The sequence below is a fragment of the Marmota flaviventris genome, chromosome 3 (assembly GCF_047511675.1).
Source record: "Marmota flaviventris isolate mMarFla1 chromosome 3, mMarFla1.hap1, whole genome shotgun sequence".
NCBI classification, from domain to species: Eukaryota; Metazoa; Chordata; class Mammalia; order Rodentia; family Sciuridae; genus Marmota; species Marmota flaviventris.
The window spans coordinates 66098803-66123260 of NC_092500.1; the positions used below are offsets into that span (position 1 = coordinate 66098803).

At 36.1% G+C, this 24458-nt stretch overlaps 1 protein-coding gene across 6 annotated transcripts in view; it reads right to left on the reverse strand.

Annotated features, from left to right (window-relative positions):
* Window positions 1-24458, reverse strand: part of Dip2b (disco interacting protein 2 homolog B) — a 236066-nt gene that overhangs the window by 90102 nt on the left and 121506 nt on the right. For 5 of the 6 annotated variants that reach the window (XM_071609857.1, XM_071609855.1, XM_071609856.1 and 2 more), the window contains exon 3: window positions 10861-10989. In XM_071609857.1, the coding sequence (XP_071465958.1) occupies window positions 10861-10989 (129 nt within the window). Of the gene's footprint in view, window positions 1-6729; window positions 6814-10860; window positions 10990-24458 lie in introns of those variants that run through there. The other variant, XM_071609858.1, reaches the window with a different exon arrangement.

A 24458-nucleotide genomic window follows, 5' to 3' on the forward strand; every position in this document is an offset into this window, starting at 1 on the left:
TTTTTATTAATCTTTTAATTTACACCAATTAAAAAGAAAAACCAAAAATAGGAACAAAAGAAGTCGAGGACAATTTAACAAAGGAGAAAAATGAATCCAGAATGATTATGTGACTGACATACCAGACAAGAAGTTGACTGAGATGGGGGGAGGGGTACAGTCTAACATGCATCTATGCCAGGAGCAAATCCCACCTCTAAGTGAAATGAGTGCTGTGCAGGTGCCTAGAGGAGACTCATTATTTTTCAAAAATAAGAAGCTTAGGGTTTGCTTAACTGTCTGAAAGAAAACTTGGTTGAGACCCCTCAGTTCTATGCCACAGGAACACAAGGGATGATTTTGATCTAGAAAAATATAAGGACAGATGTTACTTGTTTGCCACTTTGGCTACAAAAGAATTCAACTCTACTTGCTCTTCCTCCTAACAGGAATCTCAAACATATCCAAACAAAACTCTTGATTTTCCATTCCCACTGTAAATTCACCGTGCATTCCTATAAAACAGGATCACACTGTATACAATATTTTGGGTTCTGCTTTAAAAAAAAAAATTTCTTATAAAATGCTGAGAGGTTGAATAACCAACTGAAGTAAGATAACAACCAAAGTGGCTTTCCCAGTTCACAACAATTTCTTGTTTAGGAATGGCCTCAGTCTACATGCTATCCATCCTTCCTTTGAAGCCTCTCTCTGAAACGTAATTGTGCCCTCAGAAAAGATGATCCAACCAGATCCTTCTTTAGGGAATTTAAACTGAATCAGGAACTGAAATCCTAGGGCTGAGTCACACTGATGACAGTGCACTAAAAAGAAGAAAGGCCTTGAATTTCAAGGTGAGATTCTCCAAAGTTCTCTCACCCTTTCTAAGGATTTCTCATGTGTTCTATTTGCTTCTGTGGCCTACCCCCAGCTATTTTAAGTAGCCTGAGTTAGCATCTGTTTCTTGCAACAAAGAAAATCTACTAAAACTAGAAACGTCATACTATATAGAGGTACAACATAATTTTAAAGGGCTCCACAATATTTCACTGTAGATATGTGCCATTGTTCAAGCTTTCCCTTAATATTAAATATTATGTTATTTCTATTTTTTTGCTACTATTCATAGCAAGAATGATTCAGTATTTTTGCCTCAATACACAGTCTAATAATTTCTTTAGGACTAACAACATGAATTGATGAGATCAAATATAAGCACTTCTTATTCTAGAAATACTTCAATATGTATTTCCTTAGAACAAACAATTTTCTAATACAATCACAGTGCATTTATTCAAATCTAGAAATCCATCATTGATACACACTATTATCTAACTCACAATCCATATTCCAATTTAGCCAACTGTCCCAATAATGTCCTACTGTTCCTTTTCTCCTGATTGAGGATCTAATACAGGATCACACATTATATTTATTTGTCCTATGTCTTTTTTTCTCCTATAATCTAGAATAGTCTCAGTTTTCTGTCTTTTATAACCTTGAAATTTTGGGACAAACTGACTGTCAAATATACCTTAATTTGAATTTCTTTGATATTTCCTCATAATTAGATTCAGGTTATGCATTTTGGCAGGGATATCATAGAAGAAATGTTTCTTTTTCAAAACATGATGTCAGGTAGCATCTGCTCCATTACTGATGATAGTTTAAGTACTTGGTTAAGATGGTAACTGCTAGTTACATCCAGTAATTTAGTGAGCCAGTCTCAAAATAAAAATTTTTAAAAAGGGATAGGTATATAACTCAGCAGCAGAGCACTCGCCTATCTTGTGCAAAGGCCTGGGTTCAATTTCCAGTACTGCAAGAAAAAACAATCAAGTCAATGGGGCACAATGGTACACAACTATAATCCCAGCTATCTGGTGGCTGATCAAAAATCCAAGGCCAGCCTGGGCAACTTAATGAGAAAACATAAAACTCAAAACAGGAAATTTAAATTAAAGGATTGGAGATGTAGCTCAGTGGTAGAGCACTTGCTTAATATGCATAAAGCCCTGGGTTTGATTTCTAGTACTGTGATTGCTCAAACAATCAATTGATCAATTGATAGACAATTTTTTTTCATTCATTTATTCCAGGTTCATTTAGTACTTTCCAGCCCTGGAATTGAATACATTTTTCCTAAGAGTACTAGCTTCTTTTAGTGAAGAATAAATGGTATTTAGAAACCGAGAGCTTGAAAATAGGGGTACTCAGTATTCTTGGGTCATTTTTATTCTAAGCCTTTTCCGAATATAAGGGAATATAAATATAAACATGTATTTATACAAAAATCTATTTTATCCATATCAATACTGAAAATAGTGAGTTCAAACTATTATTCTAATTCCAATTCAACAACACAAAATCCATTCTAATTTCCCCCTTTCCATTTGTAATAGTAAGAAACCTGGTTCACAATATTCTCAATATTTTATTTTACCTGTTGACTAAACACACTGTCATTTATTTCAAAATTGGTATCTCAGGGTTGGGGGTGTGGCTCAGTGATAGAGCAAAGGTCCCGAGAGCAAGTTAGTTTTACAACTGCTTGAAGTTAGGAATCTACAATCACATTCTGGTGGATTTCTGCCCCCTCCCCCAATCCCTCATACTGCAGATTGAATCCAGGGGTGCTCTACCACTGAGTTACATTCCCAGCCCTTTTCATTTATTTTATTTTGAAACAGAAACTCAAACAACCAGGCACCATGAAGGAAAACAGACTAAACAAGTATCCTCTGAAACTGAAAAGACTGATTAAAAAAATAAGAAAGAGGGTTATTCAATGATGGAAAAAAAGAAAGAGTAGAGCCAATGTGCCTCAAACAAAGGTAGTGGATACCTATAACAATTTCAATGACAATATGGGAAAAACATAATTGGCTGGTTTAGCAGAGGTAAAAAAAAAATTGACCTTTGTTCACTTGAATAATTGAAATGTGTCTCACAAATGCATGGATTAGAAAAACTCTGAATGAATCAGACATAACTTTCCTGTGTGTGGGTATAAATGCACTACCAACATAACTCTACATCATGTACAACCACAAGAACAGGAAGTTATACTCCATGTATGTATAATATGTCAAATACACTCTACTGTCATATATATGTAAAGAGAACAAATAAAAACTTTAAAAAAAATAAATGCATGGATTATTCACAAATTTGTGACAAAGACAAAAAAATTCATTTTTTTTTTTTTGTCAAGAGACATCTGTTTGACACACATAAAACAATGCCACAGAAATCATCAGGAGAACAAAGAAAGTATACACTCCCAGACCTATTACTGTCCAAAATGTTACCAGATTTGATATGAGAAGCCATATTACTTTCAAAAGGCCAGAATGACGACAATGTCAAAACAGTCCATGCCATGTGAAACCAACAACTTATTTTCAAAATATACATAACCCTTTGGAACTTAATGGGTTAAAATGTCCACACCCAAACCAAACTACAGATTTAATGCACTCCTTTTCAAAATCCTATTTGAATTTTTTGCAGAATTAACAAAAATCCTAAAATTTTTATGAAATCTCAGTGGACCTCATATAGCAAAAATAATCTCGAGAAAGAGGAACAAAACTAGGGGGGCCTTACACATCCTAATTTCAAAACTACAATAATCATATGAGATAAGGCACATTCAGGGAGGTATGACCACAGACGTAAAGCTACAGTAATCAAAACAGTAATAATACTGGCATAAAGACTGACATATACAGACCAATGGAACAGAGTCCAAAAATAAACCATGGAATATACGGTCAAATAATCTTCAACAAGGATGTAAAGACTACATAATGGGGAGAAGACAGTCTCTTTACTAAATGGTGACATAAAAACTACATATTCACACTCAAATGAATGAAAATGAACCCTTATCTTACACCATATACAAAAAGTAGCTCAGGATGGATTAAAGATCTACAAGTAAGACCTGAAACTAAATTAGATAAAAACATAGATGGAAAGATTATGTTGGAATGGGCAATGATTTCTTGGATTTGGAACCAAAGGTCCAGGAACCAAAAGCAAAAAATAGACAAACTTTGTCAAACTAAAAATTTCTGCAAGGCAAAGGAAATAGTCAAGAAAGTAAAAAGGCAACCCACATGATGAAAGAAAATACTCTCAAATCATGTATCAGATAAAAAGTTAATACTTAGGATACATAAAGAATTTCTATAACTTCACAAAAATGAAACCTCAATAATCCAATTTTTTAAATGGGCAAAGGACTTTGTTGTGTTTTATATCCTATATGTTCCCCAAAAGTTCGTGTGTTAAAGGCCTATTCCCAAGGTAATGGTGCTGTTGGGTGGTAGGGGAACATTTAGGAGATGGGTCCTAATTAAAGAGTTAGCCTATTGGGGGAGTGCCCTTGAAGGGGCTGTTTGACCCCAGCTCCTTCCCCTCCCTGTCTGCTTCCTTGCCACAAGGTGACCAGCTTCCTCTGCCATATGCTCCCTGCCATGATGTATTACCTCACCGCAGGCTCAAAGGCAAGAGCCAAGCAATCACTCACTAAAGCCTCTGAAAGCAAAATAAATCTTTGCTCCTTATAAGTTGATTTTTCTTAGATATTTTGTCACAGCATCAGAAAGATGTATAATAGACTTGAAGAGCCATTTTTTCCAAAGATGATATACAAATGGCCAATAATCATGAAAAGATACTCAGCATCACTATCAGGGAAATACAAATCAAATCCACAGGAACTATATCACCTCACACCTATTGGGCTGCCCATTATTTAAAAAATAATAATAGACAAGAGAAATGACAAATGTTAATGAGGATGTAGTGAAACTGGACTTTGTATATACTGCTGACGGGGCTGTAAAACAGTGCATCCTTTATGGAAAACAGTACTGGAATTCCTCAAGAAATTAAAAATAGATCTACCACAAGACCCAGCACTCCCATTTCCAGGTATATGTCCAAAGAACTGAAAATGGGATTTTGATAAGGTAGTTGCATCCCCATGTTTACTGAAGAATTATTCATAATAACCAAGATGTAGAAGAAACCTAAATATCCATCACAGTTGAACTGTTAAAGAAAATGTGACATAAGTACAAATGAATATTATTCATTTTTACAAAGGAAATTCTCTCATATGCTACAATATGGCTGAACCTTGAGAATGTTATGCTAAGTGAACTAAGCCATAAAAAGACAAATAGTGCATGAGTCTCTTCTGTGACATATCTAAACTAATAAAACTCACAGGAACATAAAGTAGAAAGATGGTTGTTGAAGTCTGAGGTGTGGGGGAAAAAAGGAGAGTTGCTATTTAACAGTAGTAAAGTTTGAATCATGCAAGATGAAAAACTTCTAAAGGTCTGTTGTATAGCATTGTGTTTACAGTTAACAATCCTATACTGTACACTTAAAAAGTGTCAAGAGGCTGGGGATGTAGCTCAGTGGAAGAGTAATTGCCTAGTATGTGCAAGGCAGTGGACTTGATCCACAGCTCCAAAGAGGGAGGGTTGTTAAGAGGAACTGGGTGTAGTGACGCAGACTAGTATTCTCCGCTTAGGTCTGGTGGGGGCTGAGTCCACAACTTCAAGACCAACCTGGGCAACAGAGCAAGATCTCTTACCTATCTACTTACTTACTTCTTTTTCTTTCTCTCTTATATTTACATACATACACAGTCAAGAGGATAAATTTATATTGTACTTTTTACAACTGAATTTTGAGTCTCAGCTAAAATCCTTTTTATAAAACTGCATTATAGAAAAATTCACTTGATGTTTTCTTTCTTACAAGTAGATCTCTGATCCATTTGACATTCATGCATGTATACAGTGTAAGATATGGATCTACTTATCTTTTTCTAGATGTCTTAGCATCATTTGTTAAAAAGAGTATTTTTGCCCTAGTGATTTACAATTCTATCTATGTCATATACTGAGTTCTCAGGTGTATTTTGGTCAATTTGGTCAATTTCTGAACTTCTTGCTCTATCGAATGTTCTGCCTGCCAATTTGTATGGCATACCACACTGTTTGAATTACAGAGCCTTTGTAGTATATTTCAATACCTTGCAGTTATGAGTCTCCCAGAGCTTTTCTCAAGTGTTTTCCTAGCTATTCTTACATTTTTTCCAAATGAATTCCAAAAGTCAGTTTTCTAGCTCCATAAATAAATTTAACTCTATGCTGAGTCAGGAAGAGGAGTGAAATTTTATTTATAAAGTACAATATATATTTTACATTGTATGCCTTCACACATTATGTTTCTTTTGCTTAAAATATCTACATAGCAAACAGCTATTCATCCTTCAGAATGGCTCAGATAATACCACTTACAGATGTTTAACATTGTGTGCCTTCCTCTACCTCCCTCTTTGATGCTGCTTCTAAACCCTGTATTGTGTAGAATATGCACTGAAAAAAGGACTCTTAGATTTTTAATCTGTGTTTTTCCAGCATCTAAAACTGTGTTCAAATCATGGGAGGTCTACAAAAAATGCACCAAATTCATTTACCTTCTGTCATATAAGGAGTATATTAATATAGGAAGAAAAGGATCCTGTAGCACTAGTACCAGCCACTTTAGCAAATGTCACACTAGATTAGGGATCAGATTTGGACAAAGATAAAAGTCCACAACTAGGTTGATAAAGTTATCCTTGCATTTAGTTCCCAACATTAAGTCAAAGGAATCTAAACCTGAAGTAAAAATTATTTAATACAAAAATTGATTTAAGCTGGCAGCAGTGGTGCACACCTCTAATCCCAGCAACTTCGAGGCTGAGGCAGGAAGATCAGAGGTTCAAGTCCAGCTTAGGCAACTTAGCAAGACCCTGTCTGAAAATTAAAAAAATAAAAATTGGATGAGAATGTAGCTCAGTAGTAGAGTGCCCCTGAGTTCAATCCCCAGTACTACACCACCACCACCACCACTACCACCACCACTACCACCACCACCACCACCATCATCATCATCATCATCATCATCATATTTAAAACTTTAAATCATTAATCCACGACTATCACATTAAAAGCCTATGCTTATTATTTTTGTTTATGATTAACATATATAAATTTTATGTATTTACCACAATAAAATTGTATATGATGCAAAAAGATCTACCAACATATGCCAAAGTGAAAAATGTTCCTAGATCCAGCACCTCCCAAAAATATCTCATCTCAATAGTTTGGTATATATTTTTCCAGGTTTTGTTGTATTTGAATACAAATGTATACAATAACATTATTAGTTTTTACAAAAATCAGACCACATACTGCATATTGTCTTGCCTTTTTTACTTAAAAAATTGTATTCTGAGTATCTTTTCATATCTGTACAAACAGGTTTACCTCAGTTTTTCTTTTAAAACAAATATCCTATAGCTAGGGATGCAGCTCAGTGGTATAGTGCTAGCCTACCATGCATGAGACCCTGGATCTGATCTCCATTACCAACAAAAAAAACAAAACAAAAAACCAAGAAGAAAAATCAGCTTTCCTAGAAATCCCACTGTGTACACATATGTATAATTTGTTTAACCACTATATTATTTTAAACAATACTACAACAAACATCCTTGTGTACATATGTTGGTATCTGTATAAAACAAATTCCTAAATGTAAAATTTCCAGGTTAAAGAGTATAAATATCTAAAGTTTTAAAAATATTGCCACACTTTTGAGCTATTTCTCTTGTGTGTGGGAGGGAAGGTACCAGGGATTGAACCCAAAGGCACTTAACGACTGGGCAATATCCCCAGCCCTTTTTATTTTTTATTTTGAGACAAGGTCACACTGAGTTACTCAAGTCCTTGCTCAGTTGCTGAGGCTGGCTTTGAAACTTGAGATCCTCCTACTTAAGCCTCCGGAACCACTGGGATTACAAGTACACATCACCAAGTCCTCCGAAAAAGCACTTTTTCAATAACAGAAAATAGCAAATCAAATGCTCACATTTGATCTGATCTAATTAAAAACAGTACATTTCCCAAAGTATTTTTACATATGATATGAAACATATGATAGCAAACTTTAAAAAGCTAGGAAATTATTCACTGATAAAGCTTTAGGCCTGTGATATTCTGATAATAATTACAGAGCATGTTCTTCCACACCATAAGGATTTACAGCATCAGATCATAAAACAAATCAAACCACAACTATTTTCTGACATGATAAACCTATGCCCAAATGTTAGTGTCAAAAGGAGATATTCACATTCTATTAGCAAAGACTCGGACAGATAAGAACTGGCAGCCTCTTAGATTCATTCACCAGCATACAATCCATATTTGATAAAGAAATCACTTCCGAAGTTCAGTCCCCAGACAAAGATGACTTTAGACTTCTCTGCTAGAAGCAAGTGAAAGCTGGGTATTATTTTTCAATACAAACGTTTCAGCTGAACGATACAAATATATCCTCAAAGTCCTTTTTTGTTTTCCTTTTGTTGTTTTCATTGGAATAGCTAATTTTTCAAGAGATTAACATCAAAATATTCAGAATGGTTTAAACCAAGATCAATTTCCATCTTAAGCATTAATTGTGTTTTCTATGCTTGAGACTATGCCATACATGGGTGCCTTGCTGTGCAGAAAAAAGAGATACTGAATAGGTAACATATTGAAATATAAGGTCTCTTTTGGCTAAGCACAAAGAACAAAATCAGATGAGACCCTATCTCAAAATACAATAAAAAGGGATGGGAATATAGGTCACTGGTTGAGCACTTGCCCTAGCAAGGGTGGAGCCCTGAGCTACATCCCTGGTGCCAGGGGGAAAAGAAAGGAAACAGAAACAAATCAGATGGCCTAAACACTGAATAAATATATAAGCCTACAATACTGCCTGAAACATGAAATGCTCAATGTATGCAGATTTTATTTTGATCCTTTGATATGGTATAGATGTTAACAAGCATCCACTAACTAAAAGAACATTTTCCAGTTGCACTCTGGGGCATTATTATCATTAAACACTTCCTGTTTACCCATCACTTTTTTCTGAAATCTTGCAAGTTTCACTAAACATATCCTATGTTCTTAACCTATGTTTGCATGTGATTCGTAAATGTAACCCTTCCCATGACCAGAATAGTAGAGAAGTGAAAGTTCAGCTACCATCAACCTCTGCAACTTATTTGTTTCAACTGTGCAGCCGCTGTTGGTTTCAGAGAGGCCAGAATTCTCCCAGACTATCAATTTCTCCAATGTGCTGAGCTTTCATTGCTGTTTAGTTGAAATTCCTGGATTGAAAAAGTGTGATTTTTTTTCCCCACCAAATATTTCAATGCTTGCATGCCCCTTTCATGTTCTCATTCACTGAGAGTATTACAACACTCTCATAACTTTCAGTATCTTCAGCCTTTTTCAACAGTTCGTCTTTTTCATTCCTTCATCACAGCCCCACCATCACCACCACCACCACCACACTTTCTGGCCTATTTCTTGCTAGTACCTCCCTACATGTGCAAAAAAAATGTCCTAGTGAAAAAACTCCCAAACCTGACTGTTAAATTCTCATTAGTACCCTTACACAACCTTGTTTCCACAGCCTGCTGACTAGTATCTGATTCATAAACTCACTTTCTCATAATCTGAAAGAACTGGTACAAAAGAGAAAGAGGTCAGAGACCACAGATGGATTTTTATAGGTAACAATCAAAACTCTATAGTACTAAATACCTTTTTCTATCATATGATCATCTTGGACACACAATATAATCTTTTCAGTTCCTTACTAATCCTCTTATTATGTGCTGTAACAAAGAAAAAAGAAAAACCAAGGGGGAAAACACAAAATATCTCAGAAGGCCAGAGATAATAGTTGTAAAGGCTAAAACCCTTCTAAACTGGTTAGAACATGCTGCTTCTGGACCTGGGCCCAGACTGAAGAGGCAACACTGAGAACTTAGGAACTCAGACTTGGGTACTTGGCAACAAACAGGAGCTCCTGACACGCTTTGCTACTTCCAGTATTTCGTTCCTCTACTCCACTGTTAATAAGTACTTAATAAGTACTTTTACTCCTTCCTTTCTTTAAAATATCTACTTAACACTGGCACACAGCAGTGGTAGAGCATGCAGTTTGCAACTGGATTTGAGCAACAAGAACAATAAAAACCTGATTAGGTTACTTATCTGCTACAAAACCTAAATGGCATTGAAGATTTGGTTTCTTGTAATGTTTCTTGGCCTCACCTCCCACTTCTTTCTAATCCTTACATTCTTAAGTTCTGGCCATGAAGAGTTATTTTTGGGTCTACTATCTGGTGCTATTTCCTTAGCTAACTCTTGTATTGTTTGTTTGTTTGTGGTAGTGGGAATTGAACCCAGGAGTGTTCTGCCTCTGAGCTATATATCCCATGTATAAAATTTTATGTATATATGCATCTAACCTCTCATAGTACCAACCCACATGACCTAACTCTTCACTTTCCCTTCTTCTCTACCCCACCCTACCTCCCCCAGTACTGGGGATTGAACCCAGGTTACCAGTGGGTTCAGTGGATATATCACTGAGCTATATATCCCCAGCTTATTCACTAAGTTGCCCAGGCTGGCCTCAAACTTGTGATTTTCTTGCCTCAGCCACCTGAACATCTGGGATTACAGTGATGCACCACTATGCCTGGCTCTGGCTCTTCTTTAATTCCTTAAGGGCAGAAATGGTCTTAAATGTTGCTTTATCATCACCAAATATTGAGTATCTACTACACCTGACACATAGTAGGTACTAAATAAGTGCTTGATGAATGAATTGATATAGACCTATTAATGCCTAAAGGGAAAAAATAGAACAAATATTAGAAGCTCTCAGAATACACAGTTCACACTATGATCAGTAAAAACTACTGAGTTGATAATTTCTGTAGTTCCTTCTTACCTGATCGGTATCGCTCATCCCTGGCTCCTCCAGACCTAGATCGGTGGTACTTAGAGGGAGCGGAAGTTTGAGTTGCAGCTGGAGCAGGAGTCTGGTTTCTATGTTCCTTCTGTCCTGCTGAATCAGTTTCTGAAAAAGGAAGTTTGAAAGACATTTATCCAATAACAATAACACCTAACATTTTCTTAGCACTTGAAGCATTCTCACAACACTGAGGTAGGTACTATTACCCCATCTACAGTTAAGGTTGGAGAGCTTTATATACCTAAATATGATGCAAAGACAAAGGACCCAAAATTATCAACTTAGAACTATAACCATCAAGAGGCTGATAGAGAAAAAGCAGAATTATATAGTATAGAATGAAAAGGCCCTCCCAGAAACTCCAAGGTGTGATGGTGATAGGGAATTGAGGGAATGTTTATATGATCCCCTAATTTGCCCAGTGATAGAAAGAAGAGTTGGAGGAAGTTCAGCTGCCACATCATGAGTTGCTTCAGATAAACACAATTCAAGCAAAAAAGGGGGAGGGCCTGTCATACAAAGCTTCAATTCAAGTCTACCAGCCCCTTTTTCAACAGCAGTCACCACTGAACCTGTCCCTTTCTAGTGCCTGATCTGTCCCCATACTCTGCCATTTACTATCTTACCAAGAACCCATGGAAGGGGGACAGATGCAGAAAAAAACTCATTAGGTTCTGACGTTACTTTCCCCCCTCAAAATGGTTAATTGCTAAGTCATTTCTTTAAAAAAAAAAAATGTAGTAAGAACATTTAACATGGGAGCTGCCCTTTTAACAAAAATTTAAGTGGACAACGTAGTATTGGTAACTATAGGCACAATACTACATAACATCTTATTCATCTTGCATAAATGAAACTTTACACGTGCTGTATAGCAAGCCCTCATTCTCTCTTCCCATGGCCCTTGGCAACTATCACTATACTTTCTTTCTATGAGTTTTGATTATTTAAGATATCTGATATAAGTGGAATCGTACATATTTGTCCTTACATAACTATTTTATTTCACTTAGTATAACTTCCTGCAGATTCATCCATGTTGTCACATACTGCAGAATTTCTTAAAAAAAAAAAAAAGTTTTTGTTTTACTTGTAGATGGACACAATACCTTTGTATGCATGTATGTATGTATGTGGTGCTGAGGATCCAACCCAATGCCCTCACACATGCCAGCAAGTACACTACCACTGAGCTATAACCCCAGCCCAAATTTCCATCTTTCTTTCTTTATTTATTTTTAATATCTTTTAGCTGTTGATGGACCTTTATTTTACTTATTTATATATGGTGCTGAGAATTGAACCCAGGGCCTGGGTTCACGCATGCTAGGCAAGCGCTCTACCACTGAGCCACAACCCCAGCCCCTCCTTCTTTTTTAAGGCATATTTTAAGTTTCTTATAGAGCACTTAGTTGTGACTAGCAAGGCAGCTTATACATAGCAAGTTAAGTGCCCCATAGAGTAAGATGTCATCTGTGCAGTAAGTACTTTGTTCCAGACCCCCCCCCACCGCTGAGAATCTGCTTATGCAGCAAAAAATTAAAAAACAAAAAACACACTCAACATAATTCTGGGGAGTACAAGCCATAGCCCATGTACCCAAGAAGAGAAGAAATGAGATTCAAAATGACAACGTCGAGTCTTTTATTTGGTGTGCAGGGCAGGGGTGCGGGGGTGGGGGGTGTTTGCTGAGAATTGAACCTAGGGGTAGTTTACCACGGAGTCACATCACCAGCCCTTTTTATTTTTAGAAGTGTTTCACTAAGTTGCTGAGACTGGTCTTGAATTTGTGATCCTTTGGGCCTCAGCCTCCTGAGTTGCGGGGATTAGTGTTTTCTTTGTCTGTTGTTTATTATGTTACTAGGGATTGAATCCAGGGGCACTCTACCACTAAAGCTACATCCCTAGCCTCTTTCACTTTTAATTTTAAGACAGTGTCTTGCTAAATTGTTGGAATTGGCCTAGAACTTGTGATCCTCCTGCCTCATCCTCCCAAGTCACTGGGACTATAGGCATGCACCATCATGTGCAGCACAGTCATTTCATTTAAAAAAAAAAAAAACTATTAGCAGCCAGGCATGGTGGCACAGCCTGTAATTCCAGCTACTTAGGAGGCTGAAGTATGAGAATCATAAGTTTGAGGCCAGCAGGGCAACTTAGTGAGACCCTGTCTCAAAATAAAGTAAAAAGGGATGGGAATGTAGCTCAAGTGGTAGAGCACCACTAGGTTCAATCCCCAGTATTGCAAAATAAAAATTAAAAAATGGTTAGCATGTTGGAGATGCCACATGTAAGACAGTTTCAGACGAGCTCAGCCTTCTACCTGGCAAGGTATCAGATACGTGAATGATCCATCTCAGATGGCCCAGAGTAGCCCATCTACTAGATGGAAAAAACTTAAGGGCCCCATCTGGTAATATATGGAGCAAAACAATCATCAATACGAGCCCTGCCCAAATTCCAGGCCTCCAAAACTTATTTTTGTTTTGTTTTGTTTTGCCTTAAAGGTTAGACCTTTTTTCTTTTCTGCAATACCAGAGAATTGAGCTCAAGACTTCGTACATCCTAGGCAAGTACAATACTACTACCCCCGTCCCCAGTCCTAGATTATTTTTTATATACTGTCTTTAAGGTAGTAAGGGAAGAGTACATGTTGGGATATTCTCCACTAATGGGTTTTTAGGGATCTAGAAATGCTTGGTTGTTTTGTTGTTGACACTGTTTATTTCTTATAGAAAAAGCAACATACTTGTGTATTCTTTTTGCAACTTGCTTTTTGCTCTTAACTACATATTCTGGAAATCATTCCATATCAATACATAAGGAGCTTCTTTACTCTCTTTTTATATTGTATGTACTCTATTTTGTGAATGTACCAAAAACTAATCAACCTATATACTATAGAAGGCCATTTAAGTTGGTCCCAATGTTTTCATATTTGTAGACACAAAGGGTTAATAACAAAAATTGTGAAGGTCAATAAATACTGTTTTTTTAAAAATGGTTCCTGGTTGAGATTTTCATTATAAAATATGTTAATTGAGCAAAAGATGTCTTAAGACACTGAAATTTTAAATGTCTAAGGTTGTAAACTGAAGTTTTTAATCTACCTAAATTCTCTTGATAATTCATTTTACAGAAGAACTACACTGAACTCTTAATATTTTCCATACATTTTTAAAATTTTTTAGTTTTTATTAGTCTTGAACAGGGGTCATCAAACTATAGACTACAAGCCTAATATGGCAAACTGTTTTCATGAAGAGATTTATTGGAACATGGCCTGGCTTGTCATTAACATAGTGTCTATGGTTGCATGCACATTGTAAAGGCAGAGTTGAGTAGCTGTGACAAACTGGCCTTTAAAGCCTAAAAGACATACCATCTGGCCTTTTACGGAAAATGTTTACTAACCCCCCCCCCCAATCTATAATAATAAAAGCTAATATTTAAGTATTTGTTTTGTGTTACCTTTTATCTCATTTATTTCTCACCACAGATCTATAAAGTAAGCACCACTGTTATCCTCTTTTTACAGGAAAAGGAACAGAGACATGAATTAGTTAACTTCAGGAACAAATGAACCAGATACAAATATTAGTGTGTCTAATTCTACTGGTCTCAACCAAAATGATTATTAAAAAGGCTATAAAATAAAGCTCTCAAGACTCTTAAAAAAAGAAAGTAATCAGGATGAACAATTTAGTTTAGGAGCAACTAACTGCTTCAGGATTTAGAGACAGCAGTTAGATACATTTAAAAAAAAGGGGGGGGGGAGAAAACAAAAAAGAGCAAACCTACAAACACCTAACCGCTTGCAATCATGCAAAAAATTCTACAAAAAAATCCTTCCAAATAACATTTTCAGACACCTAAAGAAACTACTTAAAACATATTCAAAGTTGGGCACAGCGGTCCATGCCTGCAATCCAAGCTACATGGGAGGCTGAGGAAGGATATCACAAGTTCAAGTCTGGCTTTGGCAACTTAGCAAGACCCTATCTCAAACAACAAACAAGAAATAAACCCAAACACACAAACACTCTCTTTCTCTCTCTCCAAATGACTTTAAATAGAGAACAAAAAGCTATTTTTACTTGTATGATCCAATAACACAGGAAGAAAATCAGATTAGAACACATGAGCTACTTCGCTTATAAATATGCACAGAGAAAATTATTTGATGTAGAACATTAAGTTTTAAAATACCAGCTTGGTCATAATGAGCATACAACTGAATTACCTATCACTATTTATTTTACTAGTTAAATAAGCAGATTTTCAAGAACAGATCAAACTACTATGCTAAGAAATATGATGCTTCCAAGTCAGTTAATAATCCAAAGGGTAATTTCATTTCAAAAAGGATGAACACAAAGGCCTTTTTATTTTTTTTTTAAGTATTCCTCTCTCTTATACTTTGCTTGGTGTTTTTCAGTGTAATTGATTAGAACAGGAGAAAGATGATAATGTGGGCTAAAGAATAAAAAATATTACAAAGAAATGATAGGCAGGGGAACTCCTAGTTGATTCGAGAAGAATTAGAGAAAATGAGGTTTTCACAGATCAAATTACAAGAAAATTTAACACAAATAGTCTTCTGATGAGAACTGAGAGTCAGGTGACACTTAGCCAAGAGCTTCTACTGCTCTGATACTAAAAACAAAATGGTCACCTCAGACTCTTCACCAAGCAATATTAGTGTACAGCTCTGGAACGTGTGTCTCAGTTCCCTTAGAAAACTGGTTAGCACATGGGAGGCACTGGGTTCGATCCTCAGCACCACATAAAAATAAATTAAAAATAATGGGGGTTGGGGAAGAAATCTGTTTATTCAAGCAGACCAGGTCTTTTTGAGGTCTAAAATCATGACAACCATTTTGTTATAGTTTGTTGGAAGTGAAAGCAAAGGTCAATTTGCAATTTTAATAAGTGGCTGACCAAATATTTTTGGTGAGTATTTCTCAGGTGCTCAAAGCACAATATCACAGCAATATGGACTTCAGAAAGAACAACCTTGTTCACATGTGTAATACACCCACTTCAAGTTCACAAAAGACTACCTAAAGAAAGTTGTGTGAAAACAAAGTGGGGCTGGAGTTGTGGCTCAGAGGTAGAGCGCTCACTTACTATGTGTGAAGCCCTGGGTTCGATCCTCAGTACTACATATAAATAAAATAAAGATTTTTTTTAAATAAAATAAAAACAAATAAAGTGAATTCCTAGGAACTATAATTACTAATCTTTTTGAATGTGATTAATCACTCTCTAATTCATATGACTTTTACAAATTTTTAATTTCCAGGTACTGAAGTTTATTTTAAAATGTAAGATTTATAAATAGATGTCTAGGTGCACTAGAAATACTGGAAGCAAATATAACAAATAGTTATATAGTTAAATAGTTTAATGGCAGTTATTCCTAAGTGATACGGTTTAGGATGATCTGTATATATTCCATAGGCTGTACTGAGTTATACGAGTTTTCTACAATTAAAAAAGTTCTCTCTTCTGGATATAGATGTTTACTACAGAACATCAAGGAAATAACTAAGTATTAAGAAGAAATAAAATTATGTTGTATTTTTAATTGAAATACATTTTTTAATATTTATTTTTAGTTATAGGTGGATATAATATCTTCGTTTTATTTTTATGTGGTGCTGAGGATTGAACCCAGTGCCTCTCCTGAGCCCCAGCCCCAGCTCCAAAATACTCTTATTTTTAATGTTCAGAAATAAAAAAGTTATAGCACCTTGTATAAAATGTTAACTAAACAGCTGATATCTAGTTAACCTCATACAACATTCATGTTTTTCTTTTCTTGAAAATACTAAAATATATTTATAGCACATCCTTTAATAAACACATGAAATTTAAAAAATGAAAGGATACTTGCATTCATTAAATAACAAAATTTTAGTTCACCCACGTTTTTCATGACACTTGACATATTGTTATATATTAATTTAACCTCTTGGAAAATTAACACTTTTCACAATAAGAAAGCAGAAAATAACATAAGCAAAGAGAACAAACCTGAATCATTCTCTTTGTCAAAAGATAATAGATGAAGTATGAAGATCAACATAAACATAGACTACTTATGTTTCTAACCTTTGGCTCAGGGGATAATAAATAATAATGCATAATCTATTGGTGAATATGAATTCCCTATTACATTCTTCCCTGTGTTATAAGGAAAGGAAATAGGTTTATTTCTTTATTTATTTTTTAGTAGTTAATGGACCATTTATTTTATCTATTTATATGCGGTGCTAAGAATCAAACCCAGTGCTTCACACATGCTAGGCAAGTGCTCTACCACTGAGCCACAACCCCAGCCCAGGTTTAATGTTTAAGAGAACAATCAGTGTAATATAATTTTGCTATTAATACAACTCAAGAAATATCCACAGAAACCTCTTAGAAAACAGTTTACCTACCATTTGCCCCACTTACAAGATTAGGCAATCCTAAATCCACATAAGGAAAAAAAATTCAAAAACTTTTTTGTCCTCACATGTGCTACTTTTTCCTCTACACAAAATTCAGATTAAATGTCTTTTGCAGATCATTTCTGTTATGGTTTGGATATGTTTTAAGTGTCTCTCTCAAGTTCTCATATAGTGGAAGTTTGGCCCCATTTATGTTGGATTTTCTTAATTTGAAGGTCAAAACCTATTAAGTTTAAAATAATATGGAGTTCTTAGCATATTAATAAATATGAAACTCTGATCAAGATTTTCCAACCTCCTGAAATCAATTATACTTTCCCCCAAAGGAACTGGCAAATTAGTGTATTGCGGGGAGGGAGAGATAGGTAGAAAACTATGTCCTGGATGGATTTTTAAAAAGCTGAGCAGGGCACAGTGGCACACGCCTGTAATCCCAGCAGCTCGGGAGACTGAGACAGGAGCATCATGAGTTCAAAGCCAGCCTCAGCTATTTAGCAAGGCCCTAAGCAACTCAGTGAGGGAGACCTTGTCTCTAAACAAAATATAAAAAAGGGCTAGGGAGGTGGCTCAGTGGTTAAGCACCCCTGGCTTCAAAGCTGAAAAAGGTTTATTCCCAGCTAAACTTTCTGGCAAGGACACCAGTTTATTGAGGATGAGGAAGGGTGTCTGGGGTATAAGAGGGCAGAGAGCATTATTTAACAACCTGTGTAACCTAAGCTGGACAGTCAAAATGCTGCCTGAAGATGAACCATTCCTTGCTCAGGGTTTCACATTCAAAGCAGATTTCAGGATCTACCTGAAAAAAGTCTCCACGTTTTGAATAAAGTTTGCAGTTTCAATGTGATGGTAAGGAAAATCTGAAAGCAAAGATGGAATTAACTGTGTGTATCAACACAAGGAGATACTACATATGAAAAATATGTAGATTATGTAGACACTTTAGTCTAAATGTCAAGTAATAATACAAAATATTATGTACACAGTATGATTACAACTGTGTATGTAAAAACTCTTTGTATACAACTATAAGGGCTGGATGGGATATAAAAATCCCATAAGTATTTGGAATGAGTTACTGATAAGACATTCCAAAGTTTTTTACCATTTCATTGTTTTATTTATAGAAAGAAAATTCTGTATAAAATCAAAGTAATTTTGAAAGTCATTAATACAGGTAAGTGCTGGAATGGTAGCTACCAGTCTCATAAATTAAGTCTTCTTTGTAACTTCTAAATCCTAGTGTGAACTATAATTGAGCTTCATCTTGGGGGTTCCTGATCTTCCAAACAGTCAATTGTGCAGAGAGTATCCACTAGAGGTCATCCTTATGTTTAAAGAGTGATGATGTAAGGTCTGGTAACAAGTTTAAAAGAACACATATTTTAAATGCTTCTATAACACACAACCTTTCTTTTCAACAATCAACATATACATAATTTATTCTTTGGCAGAAAGAAACAGCAGAGTCATATGTTTCTATTGTTTGAACACAGTGACAATGATAACCTGGAAAAGAAGCATTTATATTTATATTTATTAATTTAAAATTTATATTTATTAATATAAAACTATATAAAATTTCCACTCAGGAAGATAGGAGAAAGCTAACTCAGTCTATCTTTCAACTCTCCCTATAATCTAACTGAACTTTTCATCTATAGGAGAATAGTTTAAAGCCGGGCTCTGAGAACCATACTTCAACATTTTAGGAGTGAACAAAGCAGACATGCTCACTAGTCTTGGTGCTAGTGTCCAGAGAAGAAACATATTAAACCAGTTATCACCAATTCTCCTGCATATTTTATATTGTTATATGTGCCAAGAAGGAAAAGAATAAGGCTCTCTGAGCTTACATAATGGGGAATTTAACTTGTATGTCTGCAGAAGTCCAGTGAGAGAAAAACGTTGGTAAGTTTAAGAAATACATATAAGGATAATGCAGAGTTGGTATTACAAAATGAGGGTGGAGAAGAAAAGGTCATTTGTCATAAGCCAATGGGCATCTCCCCCCTTTGAAGGAATTTAAACAGAAAATGGCAGAATAACAATGATAATAACATTTCTATGTCTCTTTAAACTTTCTTTTGGGGGGTGACTAAGGGGCCTGGGGATTGAAGCCTAGGATGTTTTAACACCGAGTTACATCCCCAGCCCTTTTTATTTTGATTCAGAGTCTCACTAAGTAGCTTAAGGGCCTCACTAAATTGCTGAAGCTGGCCTCAAAAATGAGATCCTCCTGCCTCAGCCTCCCAAATTGCTGGGATTACAGGCATGCACCATTGTGCCCAGCTCTTTAATCTTTATTAAGCATCATCTCATTTCATCTTCACAATAACACTGACAGGTATTATTAGCATGCAGAATGCCCACCACAGATTAGTTGGTTAGAGAGAGCTATAATCACCTCAATTATTCTAGAGCCCTCACTCTCATTCCTATCCTCTCCAAAAATGGTGGGTTATGGGTACCTTCAATCCCTTGAGGAGTCTTCCCTGAGAGGCTAAGGTACCTGGTAAATCACTGCAGAGAACACTTTTTGGAAGGATGGGTGATTGCTTTCCCACTCAGGGAAAGAGTGAAAAGAATGAGAATGCTGGTGCTTGGAGTCTCGAAAAGGAGCTGCCACCAGCCCAATTCCTAAGGGTGGATTCTGGGTGGAAGGGGTTTAGGAGTCCTTGGCCTGAGAAGGGGCAGGCATATGAAAAGATTTTGACCCATATGATATGAGAAAAATGGCTGTGCAGGAGACTAAAAGAACACAATACCCGAAGCTATGCTCTGTGTACCCAAGAGGGGTACCTTATGAATCAAGCAGAGTACAATCCTTCAGAATGCATGAGGCAGACACAGGAAGTAGGATTAGCATTGAATCAGCACTACTGGTCATACAGTAAGAACCAACTTTCAGTATCACCCTGTGGAACTGTTTCCCTTTGGGAAAAGCTAGACCCACCACCTCTGCTAGAGCACTATCTATACCCATGGGAATTGTCAGACAATTTAGAAAAACAAGACCCAAAGAGAAGATATTGGACTTCCTTCTGATAAGATATGCGAGAGCACTTATATTTGCAATATACTGCACAGATGGGTTCACATAATACTATCCAAATCCAGCAAAAAGCAGAATAGGAACTGGGATTTTTTTTTTTTTTAAATTATGTTATTTCCATTATGTTGCAAGCCTCACTTGGAAAGGAACTTTTAAATCAAAATGAGGTAGAAAAAATATTTTGATTCCACTTTCCACACCCTACACACACAGAGGCACAGTGCCTACTTAATATTTATAGTTGGAAATGTTCTGTAATATTAAAAAAAAAAAAAATCCTGACTTTCTTTTTCTCTTTTATTTCCCCTCCCTCTCCCCCTCACTCGCTCTCTCTGTTGTGTGTTGCCCAGGTTGGTCTCAAACTCATGAGCTCAAATGATTCTCCTGCCTTAGCCCAAGTAGCTGGGTCTACAGGGGTGTGACACTGTGCCTGGCTATATTTCTGATTTCAATAACTGGTTTTTAACTTTAGTCCCTTTGAATTTCTACAATGCTTTATTTAGAATTCTCTTATGGTCTTATTTTACTCTATTTTTATGACCCTCATTTGTAATAACTGCCTAATCTCTCCTGTTTATAGTATAAATACCCTGAGGTCAGAGGCTAATATTATTCATTTTGTATTTCCTATAATAACTAGCCCTTGGTCTTTCACATTGCTGACTTAATATTTTGGTTAAAACAAATAATTAAGATCTTGTCTGTCTGTTCTCTTCCACCAATGACAGTATATGGCTGGGGGACAAGGGAAGACTATTAAAGACATATCAATTTAAAGGATATGTTTAAATGGTAATCTAAACAGCCTACTTATCTGTGTATCTCTAAATTATACCAGGCTTTTAAAAAAAAAAATATGGACACAATATCTTTATTTATTTTGTTTATTTTTATGTGGTGCTGAGGATCGAACCCAGTGCCTCACATGTGTGAGGCAAGCACTCTACCACTGAGCTATAGCCCCAGCCTCTTAAGTTATACCAGTTTTATGTAAAAATTTACAACTCTATTATCATATAACTTACATAATGACATCAAAAAAAACAGGGTTATAGATTATTCTCAAGAGGTGTTACTGAGGTGCAGGGAGAGAAACTACAAGTGTTTTCCTTTGTTTCCATTTAACCCAGTCATATACATATATGTACAACCTTAAAGGTAAGACTGACCTATGAAGAACTGTGATGAAGGGAGCATGGAACAACTAGCAACCATAGTATATGTGTATATATTGGGACACTGAGCCAAAAACCCCTAGCAAAAAGAAGCAGCAGGGGCTGGGGATATGGCTCAGTGGCAGAGAACTTGCCTAGCATGTGTGAGGTGCTGGGTTTGATTCTCAGCACCACATATCAATAAATAAAATGAAGGTCAATTGACAACTAAAATACTTTTTAAAAAAATCAAGCAGTAGTCAAACCAAGTTTGGGAAAAACCTTTACTTAGAGAATGCCATCATACAATCATACCCAGAACAGATATGCTTTATCCGTGAAAGGGCAGTTAGTGAGGGCCTGGGGAAAAAAATACAGTGCAAACCTATTGGCCAAGTAGGAACACATAAAAATTGAGATTCTATTCTGAAGTGGAAGACAAAACCTAACTAAATGCAGTGAAAGACAGCAACAGAAAATCAAAGAATGAAAGAAGAAAAACAAATACATAAAGGTTGGATATAATCTCAAATATAGTTAAGATAGAATGGAATGTCTTCACCAATGCCATCAAAAACAGAAGCTGCAGTGATATACTAAAGCAAGAAAACTGGGGGTCCTACAGGAGAAGCCACTAGAGAGTAAAGGACAATTTTAAACAGCAAAGAACTGTAAAACAGTGGAGGCAGGGTACCCACTTCTCTTCTAGGACTCAGCCAGAGGAAGATGGTCTCCCAATTTCAACACTTAAATGAGGCTGTTCAGCTTGCTGGTGAACAGCCAAAATTAAGTACTAAGATCTCTGAGATCTTTTAGGTTGACACAAATCATCTTTCTGCAACAAATCTTAAACAATTCTTACATAGAAATGTTAAAATAAAGAATTCTGATTGAACATCGAAGAATGAACACTTTGACCTATGTCCATTCCTTCTCAAATTGCCACTAGAGTGACAATGAAGGTCTACAGCAATATAAAGGAATAATGACTTCAGATGGACCCAAGAGAGATGAAGAACAGAAGCTGGTTCTTAAAAAGAATAACAACTGATAGATTTAACTCTGGAAAAAGCAGAAAGTTGTGTAAGAAAGGAAATGTAATCATAGCAAGCCAAAGTATGAATAATATTTACACCATTATAAAAACACTGCATGCTGATGCAACAGCAAAAATATATACATAATATATTGAACATACTTCGCAGACTGAGTATGTATTGTAAAATGTGAAGGAAGGGGAAAAGGGAAAGAGGGAAGGTGTGGTATTTATGTGGTCAAGGAGGGAGAGAGACATAAGAGAAAAAGGTTCTTTCATAGTAGGAAATGAACAAATTATGCTTCAAATAGAAAAAAAGTCAAGAAACAGTAAAAATGATTATTTAGAATTCAGAGGTAACTATCAGAAGAAACAATAAAAACACTTCAAGAAGCTGTCACTGGAAAAGGGGTGGCAGAGCACTGCTTGTTTCTGTTGTTATGAATCTGTAACACTGTTTTGTTTTGTTTTGGGGGGGGGTCTGGGTATTAAACCCAGGACCTTGTGCATGCGAGGCAAGCACTCTACCAACTGAGCTATATCCCCAGCCCTTGTATTACTATTCTAATATATTACAATTATAGATACATTAATTTCACGTAAAAATAAAAATTAAATTTTAAAAAAGGTCTCAGATGAGAATTAACAAACAGCAGTGTCTTTTAAGGTTTTAGTAAGTCTGAGTGAACAGACTGACTGAGGGTAAGACAAGTTACTAGGAACAACGCAGTACAAGAGATCATTTTTTGGCATGAAGAATAGTAACCACTCCTTTCACTATCCAACACTTTCATCTTCACAAATGTTTATTTTTTAAAAAACTAGAAATTCTAAATTCTCTGTTAGTTTTGTAAATATTTGTAGAACATCTATTAGATGTAAGGCACTAATGCTAGAAACTGGGGACAAGAAAAATTAAAATAATTAAACACAATGACTTTAAAGACCTTAAAGGTCCATTATGAAAGTAAGATGCATCACAGACAATAATCTATGGGATAGCTAGAGGGAGTTTTTTAAAAATGCAACTCAGATAAGGGGGATGGGACTGCCTAAAACTTCTCCAATAGAGCAAAACCCTACCAGAGTGAGGGAGAAAGTGGTAGGTTCTGGGTAGAGGCAGCAAAGATTCACAAAGGTAGGGTCTGGTCAGCCCTATTCAATGCTGTTTCCTTGGTATCTAAACAGTACCTGGAACTAAGTCAGTGCTTAGTAAATACATGCCCTTCGGTTCTGTCAGTAACCCTGTGTCTTTAAAATAAACTCTTTTTCTATTAAAGCTGGCCGGATTTATCAGTTACTTCTATTCAGTTTCTGAACTTAAAGATTAGACCAAAGGATCAGCACAAGGAAGTTGCCTTCCTAATTCAAAACTTTCCATTTTTCTACAACTACAAAAGTCACCAAGAGTGATTAATTTACAGAGGAGCCTTACAATTGTTCTGAAAATTCAGTTCTTTGGATGGTGCCAAAAGAAAGTTAATTTCCTGGCCCTCTCCCTGGAATTTTGCTAATTGAGGCGTGTGGGAACCTTTATACTTGGCCCCAGCAGCTTCCAACTACTGAAAGACATTCTGTGAGCCATTCCTGTCAAGAGTACATGGGGCAGCATGAGCAGAAAATGGGAGGTGTGAATATGCCTCTCAAAGTGGGAGCATTCTGAGGTCTTAAATGTAATTTGAATCTTCATAACGATATATTTATCTCTTTGTGGGGAACAGGGGGTGCTGGGGATTGAACCCAGGGGCATTCAACCACTGAGCCACATGCCCAGCGCTTTTTTTATATTTTATTTAGAGACGGGGTCTCGATGAGTTGCTTAGAGCCTCATTAATTTGCTGAGGGTGGCTTTGAACTTGTGGTCCTTCTGCCTT